At 36.9% G+C, this 13972-nt stretch overlaps 1 protein-coding gene across 1 annotated transcript in view; it reads left to right on the forward strand.

Moving 5' to 3' along the window:
• FOCAD (focadhesin) overlaps positions 1-13972 on the forward strand; it is a 122140-nt gene that overhangs the window by 83498 nt on the left and 24670 nt on the right. The window contains exons 23-29 of the mRNA XM_084304818.1: positions 3095-3187; positions 5323-5411; positions 6399-6440; positions 8875-8983; positions 10075-10191; positions 11974-12212; positions 12910-12999. Of these exons, the coding sequence (XP_084160944.1) occupies positions 3095-3187; positions 5323-5411; positions 6399-6440; positions 8875-8983; positions 10075-10191; positions 11974-12212; positions 12910-12999 (779 nt within the window). The remainder of the gene's footprint in view (positions 1-3094; positions 3188-5322; positions 5412-6398; positions 6441-8874; positions 8984-10074; positions 10192-11973; positions 12213-12909; positions 13000-13972) is intronic.

Below are 13972 nucleotides of genomic sequence, written 5' to 3' on the forward strand. Positions count from 1 at the left end.
CTGAAGGTTTTAAGCATTGTTCAACAAGAATAGATTACTATCACCTAATTCAAAGTGTTTTTCATTGCTTCAAATATCAGGCTGTAACTCTTCCTTGAAAGCTGCTTGACAGCCTGATATGGCTATACTGACTCCTAAGAACATCCATGGACCAGGTGTGGCAGGGTTTCACAACCACTTACAGGTGGTTCAGAAGTCTCTTGAGCATTTTTCCCTTTCCCACCCCAACACTGTCTTCTTACACATAAATTACACTCTAAAAAGAATCTGGATTTTGCTAATGTTCAGCTTTGTCTATGCTTGCACAGTGTTAGTTAACCAAGTTAACCAATGCTTAATGCAGCCAATATTGTGTGTTCACTGATAGAGGAAAAGTAAAAACAACTGGTATTCTGTACTGAAAAAGGGGGTGTCAACACAGTTTGTGATAATCTTTAGCATCATGCCCAGTCATTTTCAGTATTAAATGATTTTTACTTTAGTGTTCTTTGCTTTGTGGTGCTACCGTGTCTTCTGTCTTCCTCTCATTCCCCATGTTCATAAAATGTTTAGTGCTATGAAAAAAGTTAATACATCAAGAGCTGCTCAATAGTTCCACTGGTCATTGAGTACGTCTACAAATTTTAGGTAAGATGTACTGCTAATGCATTCCTGATCGGACCATGTTAAATGCAACAACAGACATTAAGCTTTCTTTTTCCTATGGGAGCAGCTCAGGTGTTTTGAAGGCCTGTTCTTTATCTGCTGGACAAGTGTAGATTATGTGATGAATTTCGTAGATGTACGTTCAGATTTGTCTGGTTTCTTGCTGAAGTCTAAATTAGTTTCAGACTGGAGGCAAAGTGTGAGATTGATGCTTCTGCAGGTTCTGTGGGAACTTAACACAAATAATTCTGATTGGAGCCTGGGCTACTCAGCAACTTGCTGAAGAAGTTAATATGCAGAGGTGAGACAGGATCTGTGAATAAAATTTTGGCTAGTGTTACTAAAATAGTGCATGAACTAGTGTTATCGAAGCATTTAAATATGAGATGTGTTTTTCTGCAGGGTGTTTTTCTGTTGGCTTTGGGGTGGAGTATGTCCTCTCTTTCGGTTGATTTTGGATTGTATTTACTTGTGTAGGAATATTAGTGCTTACTTGTAACTATTTTAACTTCACATGGTAGCAATGGCCATGGAGCTTTAGCATAGTCCTTTGGGTTTTGTTATAAGATCCATGTAAAAAAGTAATATTATTTGCTTTATGTAGACCACAAGGGGCATAAAACAGAGGAAGTGAGAGAGAAGGACATAGGAAAATAATTAACAGGTGAGGCAAGTTCATTTGTTTATCTTGATTGACTGTTGTGTACAGAGGAGGTCACTGGAGCACAGCAAAGAAAGGGGACTTTTGCATACCTTGAGACATAGAGTGTTTCACATGTTGAACAGTTGCTAGGCTTCATAATAAATCAGGAGGAATGAAAAAAAGGAGAAATAGTAATCTTGCCAGGTTTAATCCCAGACGGTTCTTTGCTTTAGGCTTTGCACTATGTTTGATCATAGCTACAGGATGAGTTTTTCTGTAACTCAGAAAGCCTAGTGTGTTCCTTTAATTTAGAAGTGAAAAGCACGGGCCTTAGACAGTGACTACTGTAATATATCCATCCCATCTCACCTCAGCCTGACATGTTTGCATTTCCATTATTAAAAACTTGTTACCCAGGAAACTGCTGAGGTTAAATAACTCATTTCCAGTGCATTGATGATTGTGATGACATTTTTTCATTTTCTTGGTAGAGGCAGACAGTAGAAATAATTGGGTGGTATCAACAAAAATCAATTCTTTATTTCCAATGAAGAATACAAGGAGACAACATTGCAGCACCATTGCTTCTGTTACAGAGCTTTTTTCTTTCTTTTTTTCTGTGGCTTTGAAAACATGGCTATTTAAAAGGTGAGAACACCTTAACTCCTTCTTTATTTTAATAAAAAGTTGCTGCAATTAAAACAGTTATGGAGTGAGAAAAAAAAAAAAGACTATGCTAATTTATTTGTTTTGATGCACATTTTTGTGGATTCATGTAGTTTGATTTATAAATTCCATGATGTGCAAACTGGTGGAGAAGGTGCGTATGTCACACACCTGAGGTCTGGAAAAACAGTTTTTTGTGGCTTTGAATTTGTAGCCCATTGTGTTTAATCTACTACTACTGTTATTAAGCTATCAGTAGCTAGAAAATGGTTTCTTACTGAGATCACCCAACTCATTTTTGTTTTTCAACATGCTCTGAAAATGTCTTTAAGTCACTGTTTGTTATAGTACTTACTGGAGAGAACAACCTTGGGTTCCCATGGGCTGTGCACATACATCAGATTGTACAGCTCACTGTTTGAGTCATTCTCTTTTTGTGAAGCAGAAACTGCCATGTCTGTGTGAGATTTGGAGGTAGGCAGGGACAGCTGTTGTATATTTATTTAAACTGTCCTTGAGGTAGTGTTGTTTTCTTCCAGTTAATTCTAAAATGGTGTTTCCTAGAAAGAAACTTTACAATTCCTTTGTTTATTATTTTTTAACAATTATTTTCCTTAAAGGAAGTTTGAATTATGTACTTGGACATAATTATACCAACCCTAGTTATTTATAGTGATTCCTTTTCAGTAGTCTCCCCAGTATTTAGGTTGTCATCAAAATGCATTTATTATACATATCTGTTTAAAACTTTTAAAGCAACTAAGATTTACAAGAGCGATCACAAGCATAAACTGCTCTGTTATCCTTGTTATGTATGCATTTTTGTCTACCAGTGCTACCATACTGTTGTGCTTATTGTCATGTGCAATTCCAGTGCTCTCTCTGGGATCAATTATCTAGTGAACTATCCGAAGCAAATAGTTTGGGCTGACCTGGGTAATGAAGTTGCAAAGTAACTTGATGTGGGTATAACCAGGAAGGAGAATAAAATATGTTACCTGTTTTTCTTTTATACAGTCATGTATACTGTCCATTGGGCATTACCAAAATACTGTCTGCAAACCACAGGTCAGAAAACATATGTTCAGTATACGTTAGACTTGCAGTAATCAATTCTACCCTTTCTGGTGTGTTGCACAGGTTAACATTCAACCTTCTGAATGGCATCGCTCTATACTACTGCCACAGTCCTGGTTAGGATTCATGAGTCGAACCTACAATGCAGTCCTACAGGTAATTCTGAGGTACAAAGTACTGTGCATACTAATGTTCATTCAAGCTGTATGGATTTTCATTTCTAACAGCAATAGCTTCAATCATCAGTGCAGGTAACAAAAATTTAAAAGTAAAGCTTAATGTGTTCAATGCAAATTATGAAAAGAAAATAAAAATTGAGTTTTCAGGCAGCACAGTCTGAGATGCTTTGTACAAGTATAATTTCTGCTCACAGTTCTGGTTCTTGCAGCCTTTTTCCTATGTGAAGTTCCACTAAGGTCAGTTCCAATTGCAGGTGACTTTTTAGAACGGGAAATTTTGTCTAGACTTCTGTTCTATTATTTTGGATAGGAATTTTCCAATAATGGTACCACAAAATGATCAGAAGCTACTGAGAAATCATTAGTTGAATATAACTTCTCTTATTCAGCATGTAATGTTATCATATTGTAAGGACTCATCTTTGATTTTTCCAACTGATCGAATGATAGGGAGTACAGGAAATACCTTAAAACTGCTCTTTCATTAGGTTAGCTGACCTGGTAGGTAGAGCAATGTTGGTTCTTTTTTTTTTTTTTTTTTTTCCAGTAGAAAAATGACGTAAAAACTAGTGACAAATTGCTCCCTTATAGAAGTCTCCCTTTGTACTGTTTCATACTGTTTATGTTTCCAGGTCACATCAGTGTTTTTCAGTATGAGCAGCTCAGGGTGCTGAGCAAAACAGAGAAGCTCTGACTGTTCCTTTGCTATGCAGTAAAACATATGCTTCTGTAACATTTTTTAGAAGAAATTTTACCTTGGACATAAGCAAACATCAGTTTCTAAACTGAGCTCCATTACAAAGCAGGCAGTCGCTTTTCAAATAGTAATTTTAGATATTAACCACAGAGCAGGCCATTGTTGCTTTTTTTTTAAAAAAAAAAAAATAAAAATTAAAAAAAAAAAAAAAGTACCCTGTATCTTTATTCTGCTTCATGTACTTCTATAGTACATTTCAATGAGACGGCCTAATGAGACTATAGTGTAAGCTGCATAGTCTTGATAATACATAACTCAGTATTTCTGAGCAGGTATACAGTAACCTTTTCTACTGTTTGGAGGCAGAGGTTTGTAGAGTCTGTGCTGGGTTATCCAAGCATACTCTTCACAGTTCACCAAAGTACTTTTTTTGAGGATTTTTTTTCTTTTGGATGTCTGGAAGTTCTCCTGTCTTTAGTATGTCTACTCAAATGATTAAGCACTTGTGCCAATTTGCACGTTCAGAATGATTGGGAACTCAGCTTCATGATGATCCTACAGTTCTTGATCCAGTTCTGAAATTAAGCTAGTGTTTACTCATTTGGGAATATTGCAATAGATTTAAACATACTGCAAAGCCAAGGAATTTCTCATTGAAGGTTATGCTTCTGACAGCAGGGCATAATTTTTATGCAGCTGTCTCTATAGTCATTGTATCATACCTGTTGCTTTAGTCTCTGGGAGCGGACAATCACCTTCTGAGTGACATCTATATTTGGAGGATTGACAATCTTTTATTCTCAGGTTTTTATGAAACACAGCATATGTGTCTATTTTTCACTTAAGGCTTAATAACCAACTGTAGAGCAGCAACTGATAACCCTAACAAAAGGAGCTGTATTTGTCTCAAGGTTTGAGAATGAGCATAAGGCAAAGCTGCTTAATAAGTTTAGATAACACATGTGGCCAGAATCCACATAACCTCCTTTGAGGTACAGAAGAAACTGTAGTAGAAGGAGGCTGAGATCATAAGAAGGAAAAGGATGAGAAATTATTTTTTAAGTAGTGAATCAAGAGAGTATTTTTTTTCTCTCAGAACCCATTTTAGGTGCTAGGCTTCTCTATTTCATTCCCTGCTTGTACACTCTCCACTCCCAAAGGAAGCTTTTCTCTTTCCATAAATCTCTCAGTATCTGTGACCATTTGTGCCAGCTGCAGGTGCTTTTCTCACTCAATTCTTTTATTTTTTATTTTATTTTCTTATATATTATAGTGGGATCCCATGTCAAGAACAATGGGGTTCACTTACAAAGTAGCACTCAAGGGAAAGGTTACGTCTGTTACCCAAGTGTTCGTGAAAAAATCTTAACATTGATTGGCCATGTAAGCTCTACTTATGACTTATGATTCTGCAGGGGAGACAAGCAAAGTTGGAGATGGACTTAAAGCAGGGAAAAGAGGATCTTGAAGATGTACAGTACAAGCAGTTTACAGCATGGCTCTGGTAAGGAATTGCCTGCCTGCTCTTTACAACTTGTAATGGCAAGTGAGGGGGCAGAAGGTGTAGACTTTAGTGTTAATGCTTTATTGTGTGAGTACCATGTAATTCTACGTTGATATTTGTCAAGTTGATGTCAGTGTTTCCAGGCTAAGTGGGTTTGAAACAGCATACTTAGATGGAAACCCTGACTGAATTTCTTTTAATGCCTGAGTAACATGTATCTCGGTGGATATGAATGTGTTTTATGAGGCATGCATTCTTAGACCTCTAATAATGTGTTATGGAACTGTGATTGAAATGTATCTTTTTGTGGAGGGTGACAGTCATGGCCAGGATTTATAAATAGGTATTGTATGTTGTGGTGTACAAGATACTTTTCCTCACCAAAACCTGACTAAGTAGAAGATTCACTGCATCTCTGCTTCTGTCTGAATGTGAACGTAAAACTAAGCAAATACAGGCAAGTAGCCTACTATAAATTGAGTACAGTCATATGTACAAAATTGCAGCTACTCCTTTTGCTTTTGTTTAAATGGATTCAGTTTTCTACAGTCCTTAATAGCATAACTGTACATAGTTGGTTCCAGGAGAATCACAAGTGTTGTATAAATTGTTACAGCTGTCTGTTGCAAAACATTCTCATTTTATTATACCAAGACATAGTGTGGTGATTTGGATGCCTATGTGTAACAGTGCAACGAATAGATTTATGACTGTTGAATAAATCTGCATTTTGCAAAAAGTAGTATGAAACCAAATAAGGGCCATTTACAAAGCACTGGTAGTGCAAATTAGCATGAAGGAACATTGAGTGTTAGTTGAGCACTTCTATAATTTTAATACCTGTGATTAATTTGTGTGAAGCCTTCTAATAGCAATTTGAGATAACTGTTGACCTAGAATGGGCACATGTAAGGCACAAAAGGAAATCAGCTGAACTCTTGCTGTAATATAACAATGTGGTCTAAATTTGTGCTGTTTCTGTTGCAGGGTCAGAGATATGTTGACTGATGTCATCAAAGGTGCTTCAAAGTAAGAGCTACTTATTTGTCACAGATGAGAATAAGTTGTTTTGTGGCAGATGATGCAAAATGTTTCCCACAACAGATTATCTACCAATTTCATGTTTTCACATGACTGCTGCTCAACAAAGGAACTCATCCTCACCTTGTTATTTAAGCATTTTACCGCTGCCTTTGTCTATTAGAAAGGCTGTTGGGTAATATTTTGAGTAAAGACTGTATAGAACTGTAGTCTCTTCTTTTTTAAACAGCAAACTCTGTCTGCCTCAAATTGAGTTGTGTATATAGAAATTGGCTGGTCTGTAGTGGACCAGTGGCCTTTCAAAACTATCCCAGTTTCTGTTAAGGTCCTGTGTCTGGAAGCCCACAAAGTCAAGTAATTACATGTTTTCAGATTGTAACAAGGTTGTTAATTTGATATTAGAATTGGCATGTGGCTTTCAGGCAGGAATGCGTGCCTTAACCTTCCTTCATATGGTAGCTTGACTTTCTCCTATCACTCTCCGCTAGCAGCTTTCTTCTTATGCTTTGCCCTTGGTTAGCCTGAAATTGACCACTTGCACCAGGTTAAGGAAAAGCATTAAAAGCAGTGATTCCTCAGAACATCAAGTGCTTATAAATCATAAAAATGTCATCCATGGAAGAGTTACAGTGAAAACTCATTTCAGTATATTCTTGTAAATGAGGAAAAGGTTACTTTGGCATGCTTCTGTGAGCTGAAGGCTCTGGATATTTTAATCAAGACTTTCTATAAGGGTTTAATCTCTCCTGCCTTTTTTAACTTACTATTGTTCAGGTATTTCTAGCTGCTCAGTTTTCTTGCATATCAGCCTATCTTGAAAGGATCCAGCTAAGAAGGGATGAAACTGGGATATCTGTTTGATATTTTAGCTACTCAATAAATACCTGTGTTAAGATAATGTAGCAGCAAGAGATAAAGGAGGAATAAAATAATAATCATATTATTTAGTACTTATATATTTGCAATTATTAATAAATTAAACATATAAAAATCAAAATATATATTCTGTATCTCAGAGTGAAAGCTATGATTTTAATTGTAAAAGTTCATTAGCAAAACTAATTCAGGTGGTAGCATTTTGCAGATTTGGGAGGAAGTGGTACATTTTCTTTAGGTAACAGGAGAAGGATTTCATGTACATAGGACATGTCTCTAGAAAGAACTTCTTTTGTTTACTGACTTTCTTCTAAGAAAATACTTTATTTGTTCCATATTTTCATTAAAGAACAAGGCATTGCTCCTTTTCTTTCTAGGATTTGTTGTTAGTATGATGTTTTTTACCCCATTAAATTTACAGCATCCAGCTTTCATGAATGTATAGATTCAGAAATTCCTGTTAGTATGAGGTGCGTTACAAAGTGTAGCCTCTTAGAAGCTGATAATAACAACAACAACAACAAAAAAGACTCTGTAGCATAAATTAGGAAATGACTTAAGGCAAGAGGTAGGGGAAGATTTCAAAGAAGTTAACTAAGCACCTGATTGTAATTATCTGTAGTTCTTGTATCTGAAATGGTATACTTTTAGTGTTTGAAACAGGAAAGGTCAATGATATTCCAATGAGATATGTGTCTTTAAAAAATAATAATAATAACCTGCAACATATTTTTATTGTGAAAATGAAATCTTTAAATCTGGAAGCAAATGCCTAAATTTGCAAGTGTGTAATTACAGCAACAGACAAGAAAGTTTTCAGAAATGCAGGACTAATGCAGAAAATATAACACACCATGTATTTATTAGTCTAGTGTAAGGCTGTCATCAGTGGTCTACTACAGTTGTATCGGTCAGTTGCTATTATTGTAAAACATCTAAGATGGCTCTAGCAGAATTACATTGTGACATGTTTTTTCTGGGAATTATGAGAAATGAGCATCTTTCTTTTCATGAAACTGAATATAGTTATATTTTTCTTGAGTTCCTTTTAGGAAAAAGTAAAGGCTTGCACTTCAGTCAAAGTCATTACTCTTTGAAACCAGTTATTTTCCACGATATGATTGTTTCATAACATAGGAATGTAAAATAAATAAATAAATAAATAAACTGAGATTGCAGTGATGGTTTCTGTGCTAAAACTCTGCTATTGTGTATTGTGAAGTGACACCTTGCCTGTCCAGCAGCCTCTACTTGGAGAGCTTTTTGTGTTATCCTGTCTAGAGATGGTACAAGATAAGATCAATTGATGCATTTCTGTGAGTGCATGTGCTCTGCCAGATGTCAGAACTTCTTTTAGTGACAGCTAAAAAGGCTTTTGCTTGTGTATCTATTTGTGTATCATAGGTTATACATAGAAGACAGTCCAGTAAAATTGCTAGGAGAAAGTGCTTCCATTTGTAGCATAACTTGCCTTTATTGAGACACATATTTTGCTGCTGGCATGTCTGTCATGCCTCTTGATTGTTCTTTGTCTTTTTCTGTCCAGAGACAGTCCAGTGGTGAAAGGAAACTCTATTTTAGCCTTAACTGGTCTTGCAGTTGCTGTAGCCAAATATGAAAGCAGCCTTTCCTCAGACAATGAAGGAATGCCTGAGGTAAGTCAATCTGGGAAAGAAATTCTTAGTGGAATGTGATGAAGCAATATCACCAGGTGTGTTTGAGGGGATGGTAAGTGGTTATGAAGTCCTTCACACTTTGAAGGTCTAATTTCATCCTGTTCAGTGAATGTCATCTAGTAATTGCTGTGTGATCCATACAAAAGTAACTTGATGATTTCAGTCAAAGAAAGTAGGCAACTTCTCACAAGAAACACACTGGCTTTGACAGATCAGATAGAAATGTAGTGAACACTGAAGCCCAGCCAGTTTCTTTACTTACCTTTTAATCTTATACCGCAGAGCGTTTTAGGGTGGCATAGTAAACATACTCACTGTTTTTGCATCAGCACAGTGTCTCATAAATTTACAGTAACTGTAAGGTGCCATCTTTTGGTAGCAGCAATGGAACTATGCATTACTTACGAGTTACGGTTTTTTGTGATGGGATGAGTTGAGGTTGCTGATATTTTTTGCATGTGAGCAGCAGCATAAGGCCTGTTTTCTAATGCCTATTATTATTGGCCAAACCTGTAAAAGATTGTGTGGGGAGAAATAGTCTTGTTTTTTAAATGCCTTTTGTCAGCTTCTATATGGTAGCTACCTTAGCAGAATTTAGGTTTTCCTGTCAGATTTCAATAGATTAAAATACTTAGTCTAGATATCCTTGGCAAGTGTTTTACTTTGCAACCAAACTATAGTTACTCAGATAGCCATGCTTAGTTTCTGTGCCTACATTAAATTTATATTTTGGGCCAAGAGGATTCATAAAAGCTGTAACTTACTAAAAAAATTAAAGAATTCAGAGTTGTTAATGGAACATGTTTTGTTTTGTTTTCTTTTCTTTTCCTGCTGTTATTGTGAGGCTTTCTGACCACTGTCATTTTTCTTTAACTGAATAATCTGATCAAAAGTAGTGTCTGGAGGGTCAGAGTTGTCAAATAAATCATGCTAATTTCTGTGCCTAGGGATAGTAAGATCTCATTCTGGATGGATCATAAGTGGAACATCAGCTGCTGAACTTCTATTTGGGTAGAGCCTGATTTAAGAAAAAATAACAATGAACGTTTGGGTTTGTTTTTTTTTTTCAGACTGAACCTGATTTTCTTCCTACACAACAGTGGATTTATATGGTTATAGAGACCCTCTTTAGTATTGTGAATAGCCGCTATCAGGCTAAAGGACAAGTCTTCCCATGGTTCTACCAGGTATGTGCTATGGTATTAAAGATGGGAGCATATACCTGCATTTTATACCTCAAATACTTAGTCTGGAGTTCAGTGGTTCTGTTTGCCCAGTTGTAATATAGAATATTATAGAATATAGTTGTAATATAGAATATTTTTTTTTCTTTCCTTTCGTTACTTTTGCGTTGGGTTTTTGTCCTAATTACCAAGGTAATAAAAATTATATGAGAAGATAATACCACGTAAGTGAAGGAATTTTAAACAAACAAACAAACACAACAGAATGTTCTACAAACAATCTTCTAACAGGAACAGACTCTTCTCATACAACAATATCAAATTCTTGAGTGATTCTGAGAGTATGCCTTAGGGCTCTGAAGTTTAGACTTTCTCAAAATCTAATAGTTACAGAGCCAGCAATTCTCATTTTACAATACCACTTGAACCCCTGAGGACTTGTACAAATTGTCATAAGTGCTTGCTGTGTGATAACTGGCCTGAAATTCTCAAGCAATAGAAGTATCAGGCAGTTTTTAAATAGGACCTGGAGATGCTCCTAAAAGCTTGTTATAGATTTTAAAGAATAGGTATTGCTAACTCTTGACCGTGGTCAAGATGACCAGATTGGAAATTTTTTGTATTGCGGATACAGGAGGGGGTATGTGTCCTACAAGAACAAATACCAGCCAGCTAAAGTATCTTGATGTTTTCTAACCTCAACGTTATTAAATGCATTCATGAACTGCCTTTAGTCCAGTCAATGAGATGTTGGTATCTCCAAAGTCAAATCACTAAATCAAATGGAGTGTTAAATAAATGCTAAACTGGCTGGATGCAAAAAGATTCAAGTACTTGGTTGGCTTTAGCAGTTTTTGCTGATTTTTTTTTTATGACTTCTGTCTTTGGAAACAATGTTATTTAAAAAAGGTATTTGTGAGATGGAACAGTGTGACATGGTTCATATTTCATTTCTAAACTCCATTCTGTTTAAAAAGTAAATACATCCAAAAAATCCTGTGCTTGTAGAATTCTAAAGCACACAACGGAAATCATGGCCCCACAGAATATGTTGCATCCTGATGGGAATTTTTATCTTTTCAGAGCTGCATATCCAAGAAGATGAATGTAGATTAGGGTGTTACTTGTAATCAGTCTTTCGCTTCATAAATAGAGGTATCTATAGATTTTAGCTTTTACAATGGAAATAAAATAAAAAACTTTGTAAAGGATCTTTCTTCTAGAAAGCATCTCTGCTGGTAATCTTGCAAGATCTCGTGTTTATTCATTCTAGGTATGATGCTTCTAAAGAAGTGTATTTTCCAGCTCACTGAATGTGTTACAATTATGGAATTACCCTGACATTGTGGCTGGCTTCTGTTTGCCCTTTTGATCGCACACCTGAATATTTTAGCATGGAAGCAGAAGACTTTAGCAGATGAGCTTACTCATGTGTAGTATAGTTATTAAATTCCAGTTTTTGCCTGTTTTATCCTTTGTTTACAACTTCATATTTTGCAATCTCATTTATACTTAGAAGTTATATTCAGTTACACTCTTTTAATTACCTATTCAGTTACAATAAATATAAACAGTCTGCAGGGTAAGGCAAAGAAAAAAGGTATGGTTGGCAATGCCATGAAATAATGTTTATTGCCAGATTGCAATTCCTCTGTGCTGACATTTGCTGTATGGGTATTTATTTTAAATTCACGACTTGCTGAATGTTTCTACCAGGAAATGAGTTTTATATCCTTTACAAAGAGGAAAAGGAAAAAAACAAATCTTTTAAAAATCTTTTTCTAGAAATCCTATTCTGGTGAAAATACTGCTAGTGCTATAGCTCGTTCCTGTGCAGCCATTGCTTTGTCTCTCCTGGTGCCAGTTATCATTGTATCATGCAAGGAGAAGGTTGAGGACGTCCTGAATATGCTGACTGCCAGATTACCTGGGAAGCCAAATGCTGATGAGTCTCAAGCTGTTCAAATCCATGTCGGCCTTGCTTTGGGGATGTTCATCTCACGTTTGTGTGAAGAAAAAGTCAGGTAAGAATTACTGCATGTAATGTAGGCGTGCAAATAACTTACCACTTTATTCCTGCAAGTGGCTTCTATGGTTTAGGGAATAAAGTGTTCAGAAGTCATAGGCAAATGATTCTTGAGGTGTTTCACAAATTTTTTACAAGGTGTCTTTTATTACAGTAGCCTTTTTCCCCCTCTGTGTTCTATATATTTTGCCATTTCTTCAGGGTGTTTGATTAATTTTCATGATACCCTACAGCAACCTGGAATTTGACTGATTACGTCTTTAAAGAGGACTGGGTGCCCTAGGAAACTTAATTGTAAAATAATTCACAATTCTCACCTCACAATTCTCACAATTTCTAAGTGGTGTTCTGCACACTGGATAGTGTCCACTTGCATCATGTGAATTACCTATATGGAGACAGAGTGCTTGATTTCTATTTTGGGTATTGTACCAAAAATGGGTGCCAATTAAGAACTGAGTATGTTTTTGTATTATTTGCATAATTACATTAGTATGTTCATACGAAAGTGACACAAATGGCCAGTCATATAGTCACTGCTTACAGGCCAGTGTGAGAACCTGTTACAGCAATAAAAGAACAGTATTTAGTGGCTTATTCAGTCTTATCAGGAGGTTTAATGTCCTATGTGATTTGAAGAGCACAGCTGTGTTTTGATTTTTATTTTTTTGTTTTGTTTTGTTTTGTTTTTGTAGTGAGGTACCTGGTCAGCAGATGAACTTAGTTCTAATGAAGTCCCTAGATGCACTGGAGGAGTGTTGCTTTGACTCCAGTCTGGAGTACAAGTGAGTTTCTTTCATTACTGATGATGCTTTGTCTTTTTTTGTTTTTTTTTTTTCAGCTCCGTTGTTTTCATTCAAGCTTTTTTTCCTAAATTTTACAGAGAAGATTATAACAATATGGTAAGGAAACAGCCTGTTCTGAGTACTTCCCTGGAATCATGGAGTCATGCAGGCTGGCAAGGACCTTGGGAGGTCACATCCCTTCCTGAAACAGGCTCAGCTTTGGGGTTGTACTACATTACCCAAGGCTTTACACTGTCAGGACATGAAACCCCCAGGCCACAGAGGCCCGACCTGCCTGGGCCCCAGCCCCATGGCTGGGCTGTCCTGGTGGGGAAAATGTTTCCCTTAAAACCTAAAACCTTTAGCCTGAGCCTCTGTGCCTCAGCCCATGCCTGGCTTCCTGCCACACACCACTGGACAGAGCTGTAAACGTGGAAGACTTTTGCCAAACTTGGCATTTGTCAACTTTTAAACTGCTGTTCTAAAGCAAGAGCCTCTCCAGCAGGATGATAAGCACAGCTGACTGCAGGACGTATGCTGTACATTGACCTTATGCGAGTGTTTCACCTGTACTCAATTGGTGATGATTTTTTTTTTTAATAGATTGCAAGCTTTTTGAGAGTTCATGTTGTAAAAATGAGGGAGGGCACCATTTCCCTTTTTTCTAAATGCCAGCACTAATCTTTTCCTCTCCTGCGGCTGCTCAGTCATGTTCAGTATGGCTCTGGGAGAGGTGACAGACTCCTGCGGCCAATTCGTCATCCTGCCACAGTGCAGACAAGGTTTCTGCATCCCTGCCCTGCCACTGCAATGTCGCAGGCAATGTCACACTGTGTCACACTGACATCTGGCAGAAAGCGAGCCCCCCACCCACCCTGTGCCCTTCCCTGTGTGCCTTCCACTCACCCACCCTGGTTGCACACATGGCTGTGAATGTCAGGGCGATGCTCAGACTCTACAGTAATTTTTTGAG

This window comes from Netta rufina (assembly GCF_964035555.1).
Source record: "Netta rufina genome assembly, chromosome: Z".
Classification (NCBI taxonomy): domain Eukaryota; kingdom Metazoa; phylum Chordata; class Aves; order Anseriformes; family Anatidae; genus Netta; species Netta rufina.